The 23,107-nt window shown below is 45.3% G+C and overlaps 1 protein-coding gene across 1 annotated transcript in view; it reads left to right on the top strand.

The window, feature by feature from the left end:
* The first annotated feature begins 4,180 nt into the window (after positions 1-4,180).
* Positions 4,181-23,107, top strand: part of MEGF6 (multiple EGF like domains 6) — a 520,079-nt gene continuing 501,152 nt past the window's right edge. Inside the window, exons 1-3 of the mRNA XM_078781084.1 lie at positions 4,181-4,315; positions 18,361-18,495; positions 18,708-18,817. Coding sequence (XP_078637210.1) covers positions 4,206-4,315; positions 18,361-18,495; positions 18,708-18,817 — 355 coding nt within the window. The 5' untranslated portion in view covers positions 4,181-4,205. The remainder of the gene's footprint in view (positions 4,316-18,360; positions 18,496-18,707; positions 18,818-23,107) is intronic.

Raw genomic sequence — 23,107 nt, 5'->3', positions numbered from 1 at the left:
TCTTTGTGCCAACGCAGGTTCCTACTGGCAAAGTGAACCCACGTCAGTTGAAACCGCTTTGCCAGACTTGATAGATTGTGAGAACAGGGTCGTTGAACAACATTTTGTCGAATTATCAGGTTTTGCTGAATATCTTGGAAAAGGCCTGTTAGAGCTTGAATGATGAATATGCCAGAACTGCAAGTGGCAGGTAGCATTATGGAAAGATTTAGTACATTAGTTGGCTTGAAGTTGGCATATTACATCTTCTCTCGGGCAGAAGAGATTGGAACTCCGTGTTCGGGTGTACAAATAGCTTAGTGTGGCACTTCATGGGGAAGTAAAAAATATTGTAACGACAAACTATTCTATCAATTCTTTCCTCGGCATGATTACTTTCTTAAATATTCGCCACTGAAAGAAATTTGGGCCAAACTAGGGGTGTGTTCCATTACCAACTAGATGGTATTCATAGAATACTTACCCTGCGCAGTCAACTTGTGGCGAGCCAACTCTTCTGTTTTTGAAAAAAAACAAAAAACTTTGATCCAATATGGCTGCCAGACCACGTGAGCGATGACATCATAAATTTCTATTCTCTAATATCATTGTTGCAGAGATCACGCTCAATACATTTCAAACTGATCAGACTAAGCATTGTCCCTGTAGAATTATGACGTCATAATTATGGCACCAATGATGTCATCATTAACAACACCTATTCCCCATATGGAGGTCTTTACAATAAGCCATGTTTCAATTTTTTCCATGCAGCGGTTTTGGAGACATAGAGGTGCAGCATTTTTCGGTTTTTCCAAGATGGTGCCTGTACCACATGCCCTATGACGTCATGAGTATCATTAAAATATTCTACAGGAGAGGGCGCTCCTATGGTGAAAATTTCGTGCCCATCAGACCAACAATTGCTGAGAAAAAAAATACACACTGATCGGATGTGTTGTACTTGTCAAATTATGACGTCATAAGGAAGGCACCGATGACGTCATCATTAACAAATCTTATTCCCCAAGGGGAGTACTTGACATAGAGCCATATTTCAACTTTTTCCATGGGGTGGTTTCAGAGATATAGAGGTGCAACTTTTTTAGATTTTTCCAAGATGGCGCCTGTACCACGTGACCAATGACGTCATAATTATCATGAGAACAATTCCACAGGAGGAGTCACTCATATTCTGAAAAATTTAGTGTTCATCGGTCTCAGTTGCAGAGGAATTTTTTTTTTCATACTGATCAGATCAATCATACTTGTCGAATTATGACGTCATAATAGAGGCACCTATGTCATTATCATTAACATATATTATTCCCCATTGGGTGTACTTGACAATGAGCCATGTTTCAATTTTTTCCATTAAGCGGTTTGGGAGATATGGAGGTGTAACGTTTTTCCAAGTTGGCGTTCGTACTATGTGACCTATGACGTCATAGTTATCAGCAAAAAAATATACAGGCAGAGGAAATTTCATGTCAATCGGACCAACGGTTGCAGAGAAAATTAAGTTTTAAAATGCAGACACGGCACACGTAGGGCACATGGCACACGTATGTACCCAATTGCTTAACCTCACTTTTCACTTCGCGAGCGCAGGGTAATAAGCTTGCTATCGCTTACTAAGCCAGCCGTTCCTTATCAACCATTTCAATGGAGTGCTTACTTGAGTGCTTAAAGAAGAAGAATTACTGCCAACCTCTCTCGCCGCCCTCCTGGCCGCTCCTATAGGGAGCTGGTGTTTCTAGTATAGATAACTCCATACATTAGTGAGAATAATGGGTTGTTTTTACCTATAGCATGACATGCCGCAAGTGTACCAGATCTTCGTGTTGCTGTTGTTGTTGTGGTTGTTGTTGTGGGTCGATTTATGAAACGAGCACCCATTGGTCAGACAGCTGTTGGACCACACCCACATCTGTCGCTTGACTCCACCCACCATAGTGCTGAGAGAAATGACATGGCCGCCATCCTGTTTCCCAGTGGGCCTAACACATTAGGCCTGTATTGGCCCCTGCTGATTATACCCTGTACGACTTTGTTGCGTCAGATTTTCATTGGCTTTGTTTGGGTCGAGTGTTAAATTATTACCTTCACCACCGAAGGTGGATGTAAGTTATGTTGTTGCCCCTGTCTGTCTGTTGTACACCACTCCTTTCCGATGCCATCTCCAGGCGCTGCATAACGTTATTGCCGGGCACCGAAGGGGGCTCGGCAATGACGCACGCTGAAAGGGAATACTCAGTTTTCACTCTCGTTGTGTTCTTGATTGTTTGTTTGTCTGGGCGATATCTCAGCCATCCTTTGAGCTAGGAAGCTGAAATTTCGGCACAATAGTGAGCAAGTACTTTGTCAAAAACGGTATTTTTTGTTTTTTGATAAATCAATTACTTGATGAGTTATTTAATTATTAGCGATTAATTAAGTACTTTACATTTCCTTTCTCTTCTGGCCATTTTCTCAGGCACCTTTTGAGTTAGGAAGCTGATATTTGGACATGCCAATGACCAAGTGATTTGGCTGCAAAGGCTATTTTTGATTTATTGATGAATCAATTAATCGATTAATTATTTAATTATTCGATTAATGACTAAAAATTCAGTGACTGTGTGAATGACTCAGTGACTCAATGACTCAGTGAAAGACACATGAAAGCCCACTTGGAGTTTGCAAAAAAGCACCTAAAGGACTCTCAGACTGTGAGAAACAAGATTCTGTGGTCTGATGAAACCAAGATTGACCTGTTTGGCTTCCGTCTGGCCACTCTGCCAGAACACCCAGATCGGTGGCGTGTTGCAGTGATGGTTGTCCTTCTGGAAGTTTCTCCCATCTCCACACAGGATCACTGGAGCTCAGCCAGTGTGACCACCAGGTTCTTGGTCACCTCTCTTACCAAGGCCCTTCTCCCCCGATTGTTCAGTTTGGCCGGGCGGCCAGCTCTAGGAAGAGTCCTGGTTGTTCCAAACTTCTTCCATTTAAGAATTATGGAGGCCACTGTGCTCTTGGGAACCTTCAATGCAGCAGAATTTTTTTGTAGGCTTCCCCAGATCTGTGCCTCGTCACAATCCTGTCTCTGAGCTCTGCAGGCAGTTCCTTCGACCTCATGGCTTGGATTTTGCTCTGATATGCATTGTCAGCTGTGAGACCTTATATAGAGAGGTGTGTGCCTTTCCAAACCATCTCCAATCAATTGAATTTACCACAGGTGGACTCCAATCAAGGTGTAGAAACATCTCAAAGATGATCAAGAGAAATGGGAGGCACCTGAGCTAAATTTCAAGTGTCATAGCAAAGGGTCTGAATACTTATGTAAATGTGATATTTCAGTTTTTTCTTTTTAATAAATTTGCAAAACTTTCTAAAATCCTGTTTTCTCTTTGTCATTATGGGGTATTGAGTGTAATTGATGAGGGGAAAAAAATGAATTTAAACGATTTCAGCATGAGGCTGCAACATAACAAAATGTGAAAAAAGTGAAGGGGTCTGAATACTTTTTGAATGCACTGTATATATATATTTAGTGTCACAGGTTTTGACGACTGTGGTCATTCTTGTTTGTTTAATTTAATGGACACCAGTCGCCAGCAGGAGGCGATGTACAGCAAAATCAGCCTCAGGGTCTCCATTCATCGGTCTGAAAGTTCATTCATAAAACTGGAGATGCTTGTTTTTCTTCACCCATGCGAAAGTAACAATTACAGAGGATGATCATTTCACCGGATCTTCTTCTCCCTCTGGTACGAGAGCAGTTTAAATTGCTGAAATTATTGCAGACAACACAATGTTTTTCGCACTAATAAAAAGATTTCTTGATTGACAGAAGCCTAATTGGTGCATTCATACACCATTGAACACACCACCTTTTCGATTTTTTTTATAGGCTATTTATGATGAAAACAGCTCGGATCGAATGTGGTATCAATATCTGAATTACACGTTTGACAGAACTTTTTGAGCGGAACAAGCCCAAGTGATCGAGTAATGGCGCAAAAACGTTTGTGATGGTGTAAAGTGTGTGTCGGTGGTGGTAAATGAAACTGGGCTTACGAGCTGAGAGTCCGAGAATTCAACAGGGAACGGAGGGTTGGACCAAGGTGGGGAGGAAGGATCGGGGTGGGGAGGAATTGGGGGGCAAAGCTCGAACTGTGCACCAGGACGGTGTGGGAGTAATAGCTCCAGACAGGAGGCAAGGCTGGCCAGAGGACGCGTCGGTCATGATCCGGGATTACTGCACTCGGACCATGTGGAGCGCAAACTTGTGGACACTCTGTGTGCTCTGGGGCCTTCTCTGGGATCTCAGCAGCTGTGTCCTCCATCCGGGAATGTAAGTGGACGTGACAGAGAGAGGGACATAAGGACTACCGTAACACCTCCCCCCCCCCCTCCCCCACTGCCAGCTAAATAAATCGAGAAAAAAAGTTTGAAACTTGCTCCATTACAGCAAAATGATGAGGTTAGACTGGGGAAAGCTTGGCGGCGGCGCGAACTGAAATGTGTAAAAGTTTGTAATTTTGTTTTGCATCTTTGCGCATTCCTTCTGTACCGTACTGGGTTTGATGTTCTTCTGAAGGGTTCAAAGAGAACTCCCTTTTATGTGTGAGTTTGTCAATTGCCAGCAAGACACCGGTTTAGTAGTTTCTTCTTGATGTTTAGCCTCGTCCGTTCCCCCAGGATAGTGGAGAGGGTATTGGTATCGATGTGTGTGTGTGTGTGTGTGTGTGTGTGTGTGTGTGTGTGTGTGTGTGTGTGTGTGTGTGTGTGTGTGTGTGTGTGTGTGTGTGTGTGTGTGTGTGTGTGCCTCAGTCAATCCGCATGCACATCAACTTCAACATATAATAAAGTACTTTGGCCTATTTGATTGAAGCCAAACAAATTCAGAAAATGGGTAAAATGCATAAAATTAAGCTGTGAATTCCAGAATTTTCCGCCGAATTTTCCGGAAAAGGATAGCTTTCAAAAATTCAGATCCCCCCACCCCCCTTTAAGGTAATTGAAATCTCTGAATTCTTTTACCAAAACCACCCTCTCCCCCCCGCTCCCCTCCCAGCTGAGACAATGTGCCGCAATGTGTAAACAGCCGAGAATTTCAAATTTTAAACAACTGCTCACCTCCACTATTTTGTTCCTCTTTTTCTGCCTACGGAACCAACTTACACATTCTCTTCAATCTCACTATTTCCTCCAAGTTTTCAAGACAGCTATTCACCACCATCTCAGATTATCCCTCATCCAAAGCCATGAAGTTTTCCACCCCATTAACCCTCGTCAAGCCCACCTCTTTCCATATTTTCCAGTTTTTCTTCCTGAAAGTTTGCTTCTGTATCCATCATGTCTACCTGTGTGTCCTGTCCTACTCCTCATTCCTCCCCACATCCATTATTTGTATATCATATTATAAAATTTGTATAATATATCCAAAATATAATAAAGGTGGAAAAAGTCTGATTTAATGCATTTTAATTCCAGGCTATAATGCAACAAAAGGTGAAAATTTTGAAAGGGGGTGTAGACTTTCTATAGGCACTGCACATATAAACATACATCTTATTATAAAGAAGCAAACGTATCTATGTAGGTATGTGTCTATATCATACCAACATACACAATTTGGTGTCTGTCTGTCTGACGATTTTTGCCTGCGATACATTTGGCCGTTACGTATCCAATCTCAACCAAACTTGAAAGGAGGACTAAGGGTCACAAAATAGAGGTTGGAGATTATACATTTGCCCCCCCCCCTGCCCCTCCCCAAAGAGATTTTCTCCAGGAAAGGGGGTTTGCCCCACCAATGGGGATGCATGTTGAGATGTATATCCACGTTAAGATAGCTTTGTCATGACGTTTTTCCAAGGTCGCCCTTCCTGCCACCAACCCTGTTAGTCACCTTTTGCGACACACAGGGAATGTACCCGTGAACTGGTGCTCAATTTGCCGACCTCAGAAGGATGAAACATGCTGAGTCAACCCCCCTGGTGTTAATTCAGCAACCAACCAGGATTCGAACCCAGGATCCTATGATACCAAGTCAGCATCCGAACCGCTAAGCCACACCAGACTTAACATAATATCAATGTTATTACAAAATAATATTAATACAAACAATAACCCTCCTCCCGTGGAGGTGTTTCCTTCTTGACCAAACACCGTGTTAACGTGCATAAACATCTTATCGTGCCATTTTCCTGGGAGCACCTCAACCAGAAGTTAAAATATTATAAATATTATAAAAAATATAAATATTATAAAACACAAACACGTTTTTTAATTTTTTTTTAAAGTTTTTGTATACAAGATCGAGGCTCGTGAAAGAGCTAACATTAATCACACAGAAAGACAAACCGACACATAAAACATATAACATGGGGAGCGGTAGACAAGATGGGGAGAGAGGGGGAAGGACACAAACACAACATTTGAGAACAGGGACATCGAGAGATCTGTGGGAGGGAGAGGGCTTTGGGGGGGGGGGAGGCATGGGAAGGGTGGGGGGTGGGAGAGGTATAAAACATATGGACACTGCCAGGACTTCCAGGAATGAAGTTGGAATTTCAAACAAGGTGGATCTGGGGTGAATTAGCGGGGGTAGAAAAGATCAAGGTTTTGGATGGGGGAAGATAGGAGATGGTGGTGAACAGCTATTTTAAAGACCTGGAGGGAGGAATGGGATTGAAAGGAGTGTGGGAGTTTGTTCCAGAGGTGGGAGAAAAGAGGAATGAAAGAGTGAAGGTGAGCAGAGAGCCGAGATTTCGGCAGTTTAACCATCAGAGGGTTGCTGGCAGATCTTGTGCAACCTGTAGGAATATTTGGGGGAAAAAGCACAGAGAGAGCTGGGGGAGCAAGGCCGGAGAGGAGTCGGTAGAAGACGGAAAGACCACCAACCTGCCTGCGGTGAGTAAGTGAAAGGCCCTCGGAGTTAGCTTCATCACGGGAGATTCCAATGATTCTGAAAGCTTTGGTTTGAACAGCGTGAAGCCGAGCTAGGTGTGAGGTAGGAGCACCGGCCCATAGGGGAGAACAGTATTCCATTGAGCTGCGGATGAAAGCCTTGTATGTGGTGTGGAGCTCAGGTGTGCCTAGGAAGGACTTCGCACGACGGAGGATGCCCAGTCCGTTACTGGCTTTGGAGGCCAGCTTGGAAATGTGGTTTTCCCAAGAAAGATCATGGCAGATAGTGAGACCCAAAAGCTTGAGCGACAGAACTTCTTGGAGAGGATTGTTGAGAAAGTAGATGGGAAGGTTGTCCAGTCGATCTTTTCGGAGAGACATAGTAAGAGTGTGAGATTTGTCAGGATTGAAAGACATGTTCCAATTGTTTGACCAGTCTGTGATTTTGTCCAGGTCTTCAGAGAGTGTGGAGGCTGCAGACTGCCGATCTGAGGGAAGAGAAATGGAGCTGCACAGAGTGGAGTCATCAGCAAAGAGATAGAGAGGATTTTCCAGAGAGTCGGAGAGATCATTGATAAAGACCAGAAAAAGCACAGGGCCCAGAACACTGCCTTGGGGAACTCCAGCCTGAACAGGAAAGGGAGATGAGAGAAATCCATTCAGGGCCACACGTTGACTATGACCAGAGAGGAGGTCCGCAAGCCATGTATGGAGATTTCCATGGATACCATAGGAGGAGAGTTTGGTGAGCAGAGCTGGGTGCCAGACCGTATCGAAGGCACGTGATATGTCAAGGGAGACAGCTCTGATTTCCTGTTTGGCATTGAGGACCTCCATCCATTGTTGAGACAGCAGAAGCAGCATGTCCAGAGTGGAATGACCCAGTCTGAATCCAAAATTGATGATCAGAGATCAAGCCATTGGAGAAGAGGAAGGATTTGATATCTGAAGCAATGATGGATTCCATGAGTTTGCTGATAATTGGGAGCAGGCTGATTGGTCTGTAGTTGCAAGGATCTGTTTTTGCACCTTCTTGTGTAAAGCGGTAATGTTTGCTGATTTCCAGAATGCTGGCAGATGACCTTGAGCAAAATAGAGGGTGAAAAGAACAGAGAGAGGGTGAGATAGAGCGGCAGAGCAGGATTTTCGGACCCGTGGGCTGATGCCGTCTGGTCCAGTTGCAGAATCAGAGTCGAGGTTTGACAAAAACTCCTCCACCTTGTCAGGAGAGAAGGACACAGAGTCCAGGAGCAGTTGGGTTCGACTGGGTAAGGTGGGAACAGAGAGAGATGGTTTTGGGACACAAGATTTTGAGGCAAACACAGAGTTGAGGCATTCGGCTTTGTCACGTGTGGTGTCAACTGTGTAGCCATTTGAGGTAAGGGAAGGGATGGAGGGGGAACAAACACCAGAAACGGATTTGACCAGACGCCACCAGGATTTGGAGGAAGGAGACAGGTTTGAGAGTTCGTTCTTGAGTGTGGAGAGATAGTGCTTCCTGGCAATCCTGAGGGTAGACACACACTTGTTCCGAGCTTGGCGGAAGGAACTGAGATTGCCTTCAGTTGGATTAGCCTTCCAAAAGGCAAAGGCAAGTTGTTTCAGGGCAACTGCCTCACCACAAGATTCAGTGTACCATGGATGGGAGGAAGGGTAAGACAACTGAAGACGAGATGTGATAAATCTGTGCATGAGAGAGAGCAGTTTGCTTTGGAAGAATTCCCAGGAAGAATTGATGTCAGAGGCAGTGGAGATGGGAGACCAGTCCAGATGATTGATGGCTGCTTGAAGACCATGCCAGTCGGGCTGAGTGAAATGCCAGACTCGTCGACGCTGAGGAGGCTCTCTGAGAATGGCCAGAGAGATGTCCACTTTAACAAGCACATGATCAGAAGAACCGATTGGAGCAGAAGAAGTGCAGCAGACATTAGTAGGGAAGTTTGTCATAACCAAGTCTAGAAGAGAAGATACACCATTGACTGAGATCCGAGTCGGGAAATTGACAGATTGTGTCCATCCCAGTGAGTCGCAGAAGTCCTTTGCTGAGGTGCCATGGCTGGTGAGAGATGAACCCACACCCAACCAGCTGGAATGATGACAGTTGAAGTCGCCACATATGAGGAAGAGAGAGTTGGTATGAGTGGATAGAAGTTGGTCCATGTTGTCAGACAGTGAAATGTAAATGGAGTCATCACTGTTTGGAGGACGGTACAGAACACATATGAACAAAAGGTGGGAGCGGAGAGGCAGCCGTAGCCAGAGGTACTCCTGGGGGTGAAGTGGAGAGAGGGCAGTGCAAGGAGAGTGACGAAGAGAGTTTTTGATAAAGATAGCCACCCCACCACCAGGACGAGGCTCAGGTCTATCACACCGGAGGAGGGAGTAACCAGGAAGAGATATTAAGGAATCAGAGACATATTGAAGGAGGTGTAGCGGTTACCGCTGGATGTACATAATCGCCTTGCACCGGCCAGAACACGGCCAGACGCGCCTCTCCCGGGCACGCCCGGACTCACTGTTCCCGGGCACGCCCGAACCTCCCGGGCACGCCCGGTCTCGTCTTTCCCGGGCTCGCCCAGAGCGTCCGGGCATGCCCGCTATCGCCTTTCCAGGACACGACCAGAGCGTCCGGGCATGCCCGCTATCGCCTTTCCAGGGCTCGCCCAGAGTGTCCGGGCATGCCCGCTATCGTCTTTCCAGTGCTCGCCCAGAGCGCCCGGGCACGCCCAGCCTCGACTTGCCAGGCCGCAGCCAAACACGCCCGGGCAGGTCCAGACTCGCCTTTCCAAGGCTCGCCCTTGATACCCGGGCATGCCCGGTATAGCTTTTGCCGGGCAAACTTCCCGACATAAATGTGTATATATATTGTTGCCCGAAAAACGGGTTTTTCAGAATACCTGAGCTGTTTTGTTTCAATAAAGCAACTCGGACGAATTCCGTCTTTGGTCGCGTCAATTCTTTCGACTCGCGTTGGAGCGCAGCTCCTTCATTGGTGACCTACCGACATGGATACGGCAGTGACGCTTAAACTGCCTACCTTCTGGGAGACTCACGCGACTGTTTGGTTCGCCCAGGCGGACTCCCAGTTCGCCCTGCGAGGCATCACCGCGGACGACACCCGCTTCCACCAGGTTGTGGCGGCGCTCGGTTCCACCACCGCGGCCCGCACCTTGAGCCTCCTCCAGCACCCGCCGGCTGCTGACAAATACGACGCGCACCGGGGGCCACTCCGGTCGCCGTACGACGGGCCCTTCCGGGTCCTGCGACGGGGCGACAAGTCTTTCATCGTCGACTTCGGCGGCCGGCCGGACCGGATTTCTGTGGACCGCCTCAAACCGGCGCACATGGACGTCGACCGACCACCACGGTTGGCCCTTCCTCCGCGGCGAGGCCGCCCCCCGTCCACAGTTCCCCACCGCTCGACCACCCACCACCACGTCAGACCCCTCCCCACGACCCTCCAGGGGTCGCTTCGGCCGGGTCATCTGGACCCCCCTTAAATTGACCCTGCCGGTGCAGGTCGATTCTGGAGGGGCGTGTGTAGCGGTTACCGCTGGATGTACATAATCGCCTTGCACCGGCCAGAACACGGCCAGACGCGCCTCTCCCGGGCATGCCCGGACTCACTGTTCCCGGGCACGCCCGAACCTCCCGGGCACGCCCGGTCTCGTCTTTCCCGGGCATGCCCGCTCTCGCCTTTCCAGGGCTCACCCAGAGCGTCCGGGCATGCCCGCTATCGCCTTTCCAGGGCTCGCCCAGAGCGTCCGGGCATGCCCGCTATCGCCTTTCCAGGGCTCGCCCAGAGCGTCCGGGCATGCCCGCTATCGCCTTTCCAGGGCTCGCCCAGAGCGTCCGGGCATGCCCGCTATCGCCTTTCCAGTGCTCGCCCAGAGTGCCCGGGCACGCCCAGCCTCGACTTGCAAGGCCGCAGCCAAACACGCCCGGGCAGGTCCAGACTCGCCTTTCCAAGGCTCGCCCTTGATACCCGGGCATGCCCGGTATAGCTTTTGCCGGGCAAACTTCCCGACATAAATGTGTATATATATTGTTGCCCGAAAAACGGGTTTTTCAGAATACCTGAGCTGTTTCGTTTCAATAAAGCAACTCGGACGAATTCCGTCTTTGGTCGCGTCAATTCTTTCGACTCGCGTTGGAGCGCAGCTCCTTCAGAGGAAAGTTTCTGTTAAGCAGATCAAGTCTGGATTGTCAGAAGCAACCTGTATGGAGAGATCAGTCAGGTTTGAGCAAAGGCCCCGGATGTTTGAGGTCCATACCGTTAATGAAGAGAGAGGGGGAGCATCGGGTACAGGACAGGGGAGGGGAGGGGTAGGGTAAGATGAAGGATGAGAGGGGGAGGTAGGGAGAGCAGTTGATAGTGTGTCAGAGATTACAGAAGAGTTACAAGAAAGGGAAGGATGAGGAGAACGAAAGGTTTGATGGTGAAGGGATGAGGCAGAGTGAGTGGTTGTTTGAGGAGCGGCAGAGGAAAGTAGAAGGTTGGGGGAGGTGGAGGTATGAGATAGAAGGGAGACGAAGTTGGGAGGAGGCAGTTTTGAGGAGGAGTGGGGAGGAGGGAGAATTGGAGAGGAATGGTATGGGGGGAGATTTAAATGGGAGGGGTTGGGGGGGGGGTTTGAAGGGGAGGAGTGAGGGGGGAGTTTAGGAGGGGAGGGGCAAGGGTGGAGTTTAGGAGTGGAGGGGCAAGGGGGGAGTTTAGGAGTGTAGGGGGAAGGGGGGGATTTGGAGGGGAGGGGAAAGGGGGGAGTTTAGGAGGGGAAGGGCAAGGGGGGGAGTTTAGGAGTGGAGGGGCAAGGGAGGTGTTTAGGAGTGGATGGGCAAGGGGGGAGTTTAGGAGTGTAGGGGCAAGGGGGGGGGGGGATTTGGAGGGTAGGGGAAAGAGGGGAGTTTAGAAAGTGGATGATTAATGAAAGACGAACATTGATAACAAGTTGGGTTTATCGTGATTTTCAAGTTAGCAATCCGATTAAGAACGATGGAGGAGGGATGGAATGAATTGAATGTGAATTTAGAACATGTAGTGAGGGAGACCTATAAGAGATTGAATTTATTTTTTTTGAAGTGGAATGAGTTCGAGAGGAAATTGAAAAAAGCCTTTTAAATAGGAAGAAAAACAGCGTGTTGTAATATACCACTGAATAAAACACTGAAGGGGAAAGTTTCAACATACTTAAATAATATTTAAACAGAACCGTGAATAATCTTATATGCACAAAATACCAACGGGGGGAGGGCCGAGACGGGGCGAACCACGAGTCACGTGAACAGGGCAAAAGGTGGATGGCAAGGAGATAATGGGGGCGGGGCGAACAGCACACCTGGACAGAAGTACAGGATGAGACAACAGCACACACTGGAGAAAGGAAAATAAATGTTTTTGGTTTTCTTTTCAAAGTCACGAATGCTGTTTAACACTAAACTGAAATAAATTTGGAAGAATCCATACATCATTCTATGCTTATCACATCGATGAATGCACATGATCGTAGATATACTGTAGTGTAGTCTATATACCCCACAGGGGTTAATAACACGACCCTTCCTTTTTCTTCCATGGAGTTCTTCCAAGGAGTTTTTCGTGGCATTTTTCCAAAGCCACTTCTCATTACAAAAGTAATAACAACACCTATGATAATAGCATACTAATATGACCCGACTGCAAAGCCGCAATGAGCCGGTGAAGCCAAAGCCTCTTGCCACTATTTTACCCATCACTATGGCATCAGTAGGTTAGGTAGTTGGTAGTAGGTAGGTGTAGTAGGTACCGCACCTGGTAAGACTTGGTAAAAGAGAAGAGCAGACAGTCCTCCCCAATACCTACATGCAATAAATGTCACAAGAAGCTTAAGGAAGTAACTATACGATGTGCTAGCTTAAGGCCTATTTTAAGAAATTTTAACTGGGCTTAACATACGTTTTCACAGTATGTGTGTTGTCTTCTAATTTTTAAAATCTAAAAATTCTTAATTAATAATTTATAGTTAAGTCTAATAATTAAGTCTAATTAATAATTAATTAGTCTAATTAGTCTAATTATTAAATAGTCTAATAATAATTAATAATTAAGTCTAATTAATTAATTAATTAAGTCTAAAATGTACTTCTTGATTAATTCGGTGAATTCCGTCTCAACTTCAGATATTTCTGGCCGTGAAAAACTATCCCCTATGGCCGCGAGATTTCTAAAAAATCATTCTTCGTCAATTTTAGAATATTTGACGCCGTTCTCAGCCCCCGAAACGCGTAATAAGCTTTTTTGAAATATTTTTTCAAATGCTCGAATCTCATTGGTTCCGGTGTTTGGTGAAGATTTTCGTTGAAGATAACCAGGGCCCGTGCGTTCAAGTCAAAGCTGGATCTATGGAAGAGAAGAGTACAGACCAATGATGAATTTGACATGTTCGAAAACCTGGATGATCTGCTCAGCAAGATTGTTGAGGAACGTGTGGACATTAAGGACGTCATCGTCGAACATCTGGCGAACCTGCGCAAACGATTTGACGAATACTTTCCTGTTGATCCACGCGTGGAGAAGAAGTGGATCCGAGACCCTTATTCAGTCGACGTTCAGCAGTGCTGCAACTTGTCCCACAGATTGAAAGAGGACTTGATCGACATCGTGTCCGACGGTACACTTGAGACACTGTTCAGGAACGACACTTTAGTAAAGTTTTGGCTGACAGTGTCTCATGAGTACCCAGAGATTGCACATCTCGCGGTAAAGTTCCTGATGCCATTCACGACGACGTGGATGTGTGAGGCAGGTTTCTCAATGGTGACGTATCTGAAGTCCAAGTATCGAAACAAACTGGAGACGGTGGCCCTGTGCGCCGACCTGAGACGACGTGGATGTGTGAGGCAGGTTTCTCAACGGTGACATATCTGAAGTCCAAGTATCGAAACAAACTGGAGACCGTGGCCCTGTGCGCCAACCTGAGAATCGCATTGTCGCCGCTTCAAAGCCGAATCGATGATCTCGTAGCCAATATGCAAAGTCAACCATCGCACTGATGTGGATAATCCACATCGACAATGTTGCTAACGGAACATTTGAATTAGGCTTGTACGTTTCACTTTCGGGTTTAATCAGTGAAAGTTGTTTATTTAATGTTGTTCATGATAACGGAACATTGAACCTGGATATAAGTTCAGATGCATGTCGGGTTTTTTCAGTAAAGATGAATTCCATGAAAATCGTCACCCACGTGTGATTCCGTCACATTACCTGGTCTACCTCACTGAGAGTAGTACTCGTCTGTAGCCATGTGACAGTTCTGGTTCAATACATATAATTGAATTCTCTCTGCTCTTCTTAGCATTCAAGATAATTACCTTATATGTTCAAAATTAGAGTGCACATGGTGATTCCGTCACGATGGAATTCATGTAAAAGTTATTCTTGTTTTGTTTATCCGTTCATGTTACATTTTAAGTTCATCATCCATTCACGATGAAGATTAAAATAAAGTTCAAACGCCTTATCTTGGCGTGTGACTTTAATAATTGAAGTTTTATTCTATTTCACAAAAGATACGCCGCCAATGAATGTTGTGAGATTCATCTTCATCTTCAACTTCATCATCTTCTTCATCTTCTTCATTAAATCTTCATCCGGATTCATCTCTTCCGAAGCTGCTAACAAGGCAGGGAGTTTACGCCTGATTGGCTGACAATATTATCAAGTGGGCGGTGTGTGTGATCGGAGTCGCTGCTCATTCTCAAGGGGGCGTGGTCTCTCGCTCTCTCTCTCCTCATGGTCGTAGAGATCCGTACAAAATAACAACAAAATAAGGACATTGTTTGGTATGATTGTCGTCACTTTGCTTTATTGTTCAATTACGAATTGTGTTGCTGTACAAAGATGATGAACCGAACCCTTACCAATATATTAACGTCACAAGCAATCGATATTTCCGTGACGGTTTGTGGGGGGCGGGGGTGGGGTGGGGTTCGTTGGGTCGTGACTGGATGCCTGGGTTTTTTATTGGGTCCTGGGCTAAAAAGGTTGTCATCCAGTTGACCTTTTAAGTCCCCCAAGACCCTTAACACCACCAAGACCCTGAAAGACCATGAAGACCTGAAGAGACCCCAAAGACCCTTAAATACTCAAACGACCCAGAAGATCCCAAATACCCCAAAGACCCAAAACACCTTGAACACCAAAAAGATCCTGAAGACCATTAAAGGCCCAAAAGTCCCCGAAGACCCAAACATCCTGAAGACCCAAAAGACCTCAACGACCCAAAATACCCGAAATACCCTGAAGATGGAAAAATACCTAAAAGACCCTTAAAGACCATGAAGACGCAAAAGACCCAAAATATTTCGAGGACCCAAAATACTTCAAAGATTCAATAGACCCAAAAGACACAAAGACGCTGAAGACCATTAAAGATCACAAAGACCCTTAAGAGCCCAAAGACCCATAACACGCATTAGACCCATTAGACCAGCTTGGACACTTGACTATTTTGAGCTTTAGACCACTTGGACCTTTTTAGATTACAAATAAATTACAAATAAATAATGGAGCTGATGCACGCTGGTGTAATTAATAGACGTACTCAGGTTTCAATAGTATGTAATTAATAGACGTACTCAGGTTTCAATGGTATGTAATTAATAGACATACGGTATTCATCTTCCGATGGAATGCAATTAATAGACTACTGTAATCAATTTTCACTAGTATGTAATTAATAGACGTACTGTATTCATGTTTCACTAGTATGTAATTAATAGACAACTGTATTCATGTTTCAATAGTATGTAATTAATAAACGTACTGTATTCATGTTTCACTAGTCTGTAATTAATAGACTACTGTACTCATGTTTCAGTAGTATTTAATTAATACACGTACTCAGGTTTCAATGGTATGTAATAAATTGATGTACTCATGTTTCAATGGTATGTAATTAATAGATGTACTCATGTTTCAATGGTATGTAATTGATAGACGTAGTAAGGTTTCAATAGCATGTAATTAATAGACGTACTCATGTTTCAGTAGCATGTAATTAATAGATGTACTCATGTGTCAGTAGCATGTAGTTAATAGATGTGCTCATGTTTCAGTAGCATGTAGTTAATAGACGTACTCATGTTTCAGTAGCATGTAGTTGATAGACGTACTCATGTTTCAGTAGCATGTAATTAATAGATGTAATAATGTTTCAGTAGCATGTAATTAATAGACGTACTCATGTTTCAGTAGCATGTAGTTAATAGATGTACTAAAGTTTTAAGTAGTCTGTAATTATCTGCGATGTAGTCTGTCTGGAATCTCCTGCGATGTAGTCAACACCGAGGGCCTTTCACTCACTCACCGCAGGCAGGTTGGTGGTCTTTCTGTCTTCTACCGACTCCTCTCCGGCCTTGCTCCCCCAGCTCTCTCTGTGCTCTGTCCCCCCAATATTCCTTCAGGTCGCACAAGATCTGCCTGCAACCCTCTTATGGTTAAACTGCCAAAGTCTAGGCTCTCTGCTCACCTTCACTCTTTCATTCCCCTTTTCTCCCGCCTCTGGAACAAACTCCCCCACTCCCTTCAATCCCACTCCTCCCTCCAGGTCTTTAAAACAGCTGTTCACCACCATCTCTTATCTTCCCCCATCGAAAACCTTGATCTTTTCTACCCCCGGTAATTCACCCCAGAGTCCTTGCAGTGTTCATATGTTTTATTCCTCTCCCACCTCCCCCCAAGTCCTCCCGATGTCCCTGTTCTCAAATGTTGTGTTTGTGTCCTTCCCCCTCTTCCCCCTCTCTTTTGTGTCCTTCCCCCTCTCTCCCCATCTTGTCTGCCGCTCCCCTTGTTTTTTGTGTTTTGTGTGTCGGTTTGTCTTTTTGTGTGATAAATGTTAGCTCTTTCACGAGCCTCGATCTTGTATACAAAAAAAAAGAAAAAAAAAAGAAAAAAAAAGTAGTATGTTATTAATATATTATGTACTCATGTTTCAGTAGCATGTAATTAATAGATGTACTCATGTTTCAATCGTATGTAATTAATAAACAAACTCAGGTTTCAATGGTACCTATGTAAATAGATGTACTCAGCTTTCAATAGTACGTAATTAATAGACGTATTCAAGTTTCAATGGTGCCTTTTTAATATAATGGAGCAAATTATATGGTTATCTTCTTCTATATATATATATATATATATATATATATAAGAAAGTTTTTGTTTGTTTGTTTGTTGTTTGTTTGTCTGCACGCGCTAATCTCCTGAACGGTGAAAGATAGGAGGAAACCTCTGACACAAAAAATGTCGGGACGGGCCCCGGGAAGGTTATAGGCTAGGTGGTGAAGCCAGTCGAGGCTGCTTTGGCCGGGCTGGGCCCATTTTGCAATTAAAAGCTGAGCTGAATTATAGTAGTCAATCTTCTACGGCCATGATAAAAAGCTGAATTGTAGTAGTAAATTTATTTTAAAAGAACTAAAAATGTCGGGATGGGCCCCGGGAAGGTTATAAGTTAGGTGGCAAGGCCAGTCGAGGCCGCCTCGGCCGGGCTGGGCCCATTTCGCAATTAAAAGCTGAGCTGAATTATAGTAGTCAATCTTCTACCGCCACGGGTAAAAGTTGAATTATAGTTTTAAATTCATTCAAAAAAACCCAAAAATGTCGGGACGGGCCCCGGGAAGGTTATAGGCTAGGTGGCGAGGCCGGTCGAGGCCGCCTCGGCCGTGCTGGGCCCATTTCGCAATTAAAAGCTGAGCTGAATTATAGTAGTCAATCTTCTACCGCCACGGGTAAAAGCTGAATTATAGTTTTAAATTCATTCAAAAAAACCCAAAAATGTCGGGACGGGCCCCGGGAAGGTTATAGGCTAGGTGGCGAGGCCGGTCGAGGCCGCCTCGGCCATGCTGGGCCCATTTCGCAATTAGAAAGCTGAGCTGAATTATAGTAGTCAATCTTCTCCGGCCACGAGTAAAAGCTGAATTATAGTAGTAAATTCATTCAAAAATAACCCGGGCAACGCCGGGTGCATTCGGCTAGTTTAAAATAAATATAAATTTGTGCTCAGTTCCATTTTATTTATACGTGTTGGGTTCTGAATTCTGATTTACAGTATATATTCAATCAGAGCACAAAATGTATTTGGCTGACCTCCCCCACCATCCCCCCCAGCACGATCCACCCTACCCCCTCCTCCATTACCCCACAATCCATGATCCACCATCACCACCACTAACCTACGCTCACCATTCCCCCCTTCCCTCAATCCCGGATAAACCAGACATGGTCAAAGATGCCTATGCCTCTGAAGCGACATGTGGTAAGGTGCGCATAACGTGCTGATCCACGCTAGTTATTACAATTGCTGAATTGTATTGTGGTGATTTGTTAAAAAGGAAATGTAATTCAGGAAATTTTAACGTACGTGTGTGTGTGTGTGTGTGTGTGTGTGTGTGTGTGTGTGTGTGTGTGTGTGTGTGTGTGTGTGTGTGTGTGTGTGTGTGTTCCAGGCCCAATGTCTGTGCTGATCCATCCTTGGCCGTAGTCGCTCGCAGGCAGCCTTGCACCAAGGCATTTACTCGCTTGAGCAAGGTGTGGAAACAAGGCTGTATTGGACATCGTTGGTGTTTGGGCTATGAACGCAGGTACCCCGAGATACGTGTTTATGGCTTTCTTCTTGATATTGATAACGTTATCAGATTTAACATTGCAAAATCTATCCATCATTTTGTGCTTTCGTATTCAGCAATTCATTGGCATTTCATCAAATGATTGCAATAAAGTTTGAAAGGAATAGTTTGTGGAAAGTTCAGCATGGAATTTTTGGCCACTTGATGCATGGTTTGTGTTTGCTTAGGGTCATCTACTACACATCGTTCAGACAAGTCTATGAGGTGGAACACCGTATGGTGTACAAGTGCTGTCCAGGATGGATACAACTGGAAGGAGAGGAAGGCTGCGGACAAAGTGAGTTTGGAATAAAACTTGAAATAGGAAGTGCAACTGCTCATTAAATGATTCATTCCTTTTTATGGCTCCGCCGACGAAGTCACCGGAGGCATTATGTTTTCAGGTTGTTCGTCCGTTCGTTCCTCTGTCCGTGATAGGTTTTTGTTACCGCGATAACTTGATAACGGCTGAAGGGATCTCAGTCAAACTTGGTGCATGTATGCATAATGAGGTAAAGATGAACTGATTCGATTTTGGGGTCAAAAGTCAAAGGTCAAAGTAAAAGTCTGTAATAGGTCTATAACTTGAGAATGGCTAAAATGATCTCATTCAAACTTGATACAGGTATGTATAATGATGTAAAGATTAACTGATTAGACTTTGGGGTCAAAGGTCAAAGTCAAAGTCTATAATAGATCTATAACTTGAGAACGGCTGACGTCATCTAATTCAAACTTGGTACAGATATGTACAATGATGTAAATATTAATTGATTAGATTTTGGGGTCCCAAGGTCAAAGGCCAAAGATCAGATGTCATGTCAGATAAAAATGTGATAACTTGTGAACAGCTGAAGGGATTTAAATTAAAACTTGGTGAAGGTATGTATAATGATATAAACATGAACTGATTAAATTTGGGGATCAAGAGATCAAAGGTCACAGGTCATGTCAGGTAGAAATGTGATGACTTGTGAACACCTGAAGGGATTTAAATTAAAACTTGGTACAGGTATGTATTGAGATATCTTGAACTGATGAACTGATTAAATTTTGGGGCCAATAGGTCAAAGGTCAGAGGTCATGCCAGGTAGAAATGTGATACCTTGAGAACAGCTGAATGGATTTAAATCAAACTTGGTACAAGTATTATAATGATGTAATAATGTGGGAGGAGGCATATCAGTCGACATCGTGACGTCGAAGAGTGCCGTTCTAGTTCTATTATTACCTGCAAAATCGAAGATTTTTCAAGTATATTGGTTAGTCTTGTGCATTATTACCTCCGCCACCAAAGGTGGATGGAGGCTGTTTTCACCCCTGTCTGTCTGTATGTTTGATTGTGAACAAGATATCTCAAAAAGTTGTGGACGGATTCAGACGAAATTTGGCAGAGAGGTAGCGTATGTGACAAAGACGAAATGATTAGATTTTGGTTAAGATCTGGATTCTGATCCGGCTACTAAAAATTTTAAAGTTATTCTTCACCATTGGGAGATAGGGCCAAAAACGATACATAGCAGGACATCTCAAAAAGTTGTGGACGGATAATGTTTATTAAATGTGATTCTGTATTGTGATTTTCTGGCCTACTCTGGCATACAAAACGTAAACTGTTCACCTGGTGGAAGTATGCTCTCTGCTGAGTGCCGTTCTAGTTCTGTTTGTCTGTTTGTCACTCGCCTACAGGTCACAACAATTAACCGATCGTCATGAAACTTTACCAAATTGTAGCGGTAGTCATAACTGAGAAGCCTATTGATTTTGACGTTAAAGGTCAACTCAAGGTCAAACTTCTAAAATCGTCAATTTTCATCTGATTGACTTGAAAAATTAAAAAGCATTTGCATAGTGCCTCACTGAATTGCGAAACAACTATTTTAATGTCAAAAGGACATTGGTAAACTCAAGGTCAAACTTCTAAAATCATCAATTTCCATCTGAAAAATCATCAATTTTCATCCCATGAACTTGGAAATTAAACAGCAATTACATAGTGCATCACTGAATTGGGAAACCAACTATTTTAATGTCAAAAGGTCAAAGGTCAACTGAAGGTCAAACTTCTAAAATCATCAATTTCCATCTGAAAAATCATCAATTTTCATCCTATGAACTTGGAAATTAAACAGCAATTAGATAGTGCATCACTGAATTGGGAAACCAACTATTTTAATGTCTAAAGGTCAAAGGTCAACTCATGGTCAAACTTCTAAAATCATAAATTTTCATCTGAAAATTCATCTGATTGACTTGTAAATTAAACATCAATTACATAGTGCATCACTGAAATGGGAAACCACTATTTTAATGTCAAAAGGTCAAAGGTCAACTCAAGGTCAAACTTCTAAAATCATAAATTTTCATCTGAAAATTCATCTGATTGACTTGTAAATTAAACATCAATTACATAGTGCATCACTGAAATGGAAAACCAACTATTTTTGAGGTCAAAAGGTCAACTCAAGGTCAAATTTCTAAAATCATCAATTTTCATCCAAAAAAAAAAAATCAATTTTAATCCAATTGACCCGAGCTTTGATTAAGATCGTCAATTTTAATCTTAATGCAATGGACAATTTGATGATGTATGCATGTAAACTTTTTTCAGGGGGAGAGGGGGGTGTGGGCATTTTGCAAGCATCGTGCTCTGCATGACGTTTTTCTTGTTTGAATCATTCACCATTTTTTTGGGGGGATAAAATATTGTCATGCACTTAGCAATCCATACACTTAACATCTGAGTTATGTTTTTGAACAAGAGTAAAAACAAATTGAAGACTTCTATTTCTATTATTTTCACCATTTGAATTTGTTTCACCATTTGGCGGTCCCCCTGTACTGTCTTTCCCTCGTGGTCCCCCTGTGCTGTCTTTCCCTCGCAGTCCCCCTGTGCTGTCTTTCCCTCACAGTCCCCCTGTGCTGTCTTTCCCTCACAGTCCCCCTGTGCTGTCTTTCCCTCATGGTCCCCCTGTGCTGTCTTTCCCTCATGGTCCCCCTGTGCTGTCTTTCCCTCGCGGTCCCCCTGTACTGTCTTTCCCTCGCGGTCCCCCTGTGCTGTCTTTCCCTCGCGGTCCCCCTGTGCTGTCTTTCCCTTGCGGTCCCACTGTGCTGTCTTTCCCTCGTGGTCCCCCTGTGCTGTCTTTCCCTCGCGGTCCCCCTGTGCTGTCTTTCCCTCATGGTCCCCCTGTACTGTCTTTCCCTCGCGGACCCCTGTGCTGTCTTTCCCTTGCGGTCCCCCTGTGCTGTCTTTCCCTCATGGTCCCCCTGTGCTGTATTTCCCTCGTGGTCCCCCTGTGCTGTCTTTCCCTCGCGGTCCCCCTGTGCTGTCTTTCCCTCGTGGTCCCCCTGTACTGTCTTTCCCTCGCGGTCCCCCTGTGCTGTCTTTCCCTCGCGGTCCCCCTGTGCTGTCTTTCCCTCGCGGTCCCCCTGTGCTGTCTTTCCCTCGCGGTCCCCCTGTGCTGTCTTTCCCTCGTGGTCCCCCTGTGCTGTCTTTCCCTCGCAGTCCCCCTGTGCTGTCTTTCCCTCGCGGTCCCCCTGTGCTGTCTTTCCCTCGCGGTCCCCCTGTGCTGTCTTTCCCTCACGGTCCCCCTGTGCTGTCTTTCCTTCGTGGTCCCCCTGTGCTGTCTTTCCCTCGTGGTCCCCCTGTGCTGTCTTTCCCTCGTGGTCCCCCTGTGCTGTCTTTCCCTCGCGGTCCCCCTGTGCTGTCTTTCCATCGTGGTCCCCCTGTGCTGTCTTTCCCTCGCGATCCCCCTGTGCTGTCTTTCCCTCGTGGTCCCCCTGTGCTGTCTTTCCCTCGCGGTCCCCCTGTGCTGTCTTTCCCTCGCGGTCCCCCTGTGCTGTCTTTCCATCGCGGTCCCCCTGTGCTGTCTTTCCCTCACGGTCCCCCTGTGCTGTCTTTCCCTCGCGGTCCCCCTGTGCTGTCTTTCCCTCGCGGTCCCCCTGTGCTGTCCTTCCCTCGCGGTCCCCCTGTGCTGTCTTTCCCTCGTGGTCGCCCTGTGCTGTCTTTCCCTCATGGTCGCCCTGTGCTGTCTTTCCCTCATGGTCGCCCTGTGCTGTCTTTCCCTCGCGGTCCCCCTGTGCTGTCCTTCCCTCGCGGTCCCCCTGTGCTGTCTTTCCCTCGTGGTCCCCCTGTGCTGTCTTTCCCTCGTGGTCCCCCTGTGCTGTCTTTCCCTCGCGGTCCCCCTGTGCTGTCTTTCCCTCGCGGTCCCCCTGTGCTGTCTTTCCCTCGCGGTTGTCAGCTCTTTCACGAGCCTCGATTCAGTATCCCCAAAAAAAAAAAAAAAAAAAAAACGCATTCATTCATGATTATAATTGTACACAAAAATCCAATGATCACAAACAAAATCTTTTATATGAAAGCTAATCTTCAAATGCAAGACCATGCTGCATGTTTCATTAGAAACTCTTTCAGTCACAGCAACAAATAGTCTGAAAATGTTCTTTAAATGCAAATGTTGAAGTCACCATTAAAAATGGTCAGTTGAAGTCAAATTAGCGACTCGCTCCAACACCCTCGCCTTCAAAGGCAAGAGGCGTGAAGTGAGCCGTGCCCTGTCTCATGAGAGCAGCTCACACTTGGATGCAG

The sequence above is a fragment of the Myxine glutinosa genome, chromosome 6, assembly GCF_964187855.1.
Source record: "Myxine glutinosa chromosome 6, kmMyxGlut1.1, whole genome shotgun sequence".
Lineage (NCBI taxonomy): Eukaryota > Metazoa > Chordata > Myxini > Myxiniformes > Myxinidae > Myxine > Myxine glutinosa.
The sequence above is the reverse complement of the archived record's forward strand: the minus strand, read 5'-3'. Positions and strand labels throughout refer to the sequence as shown.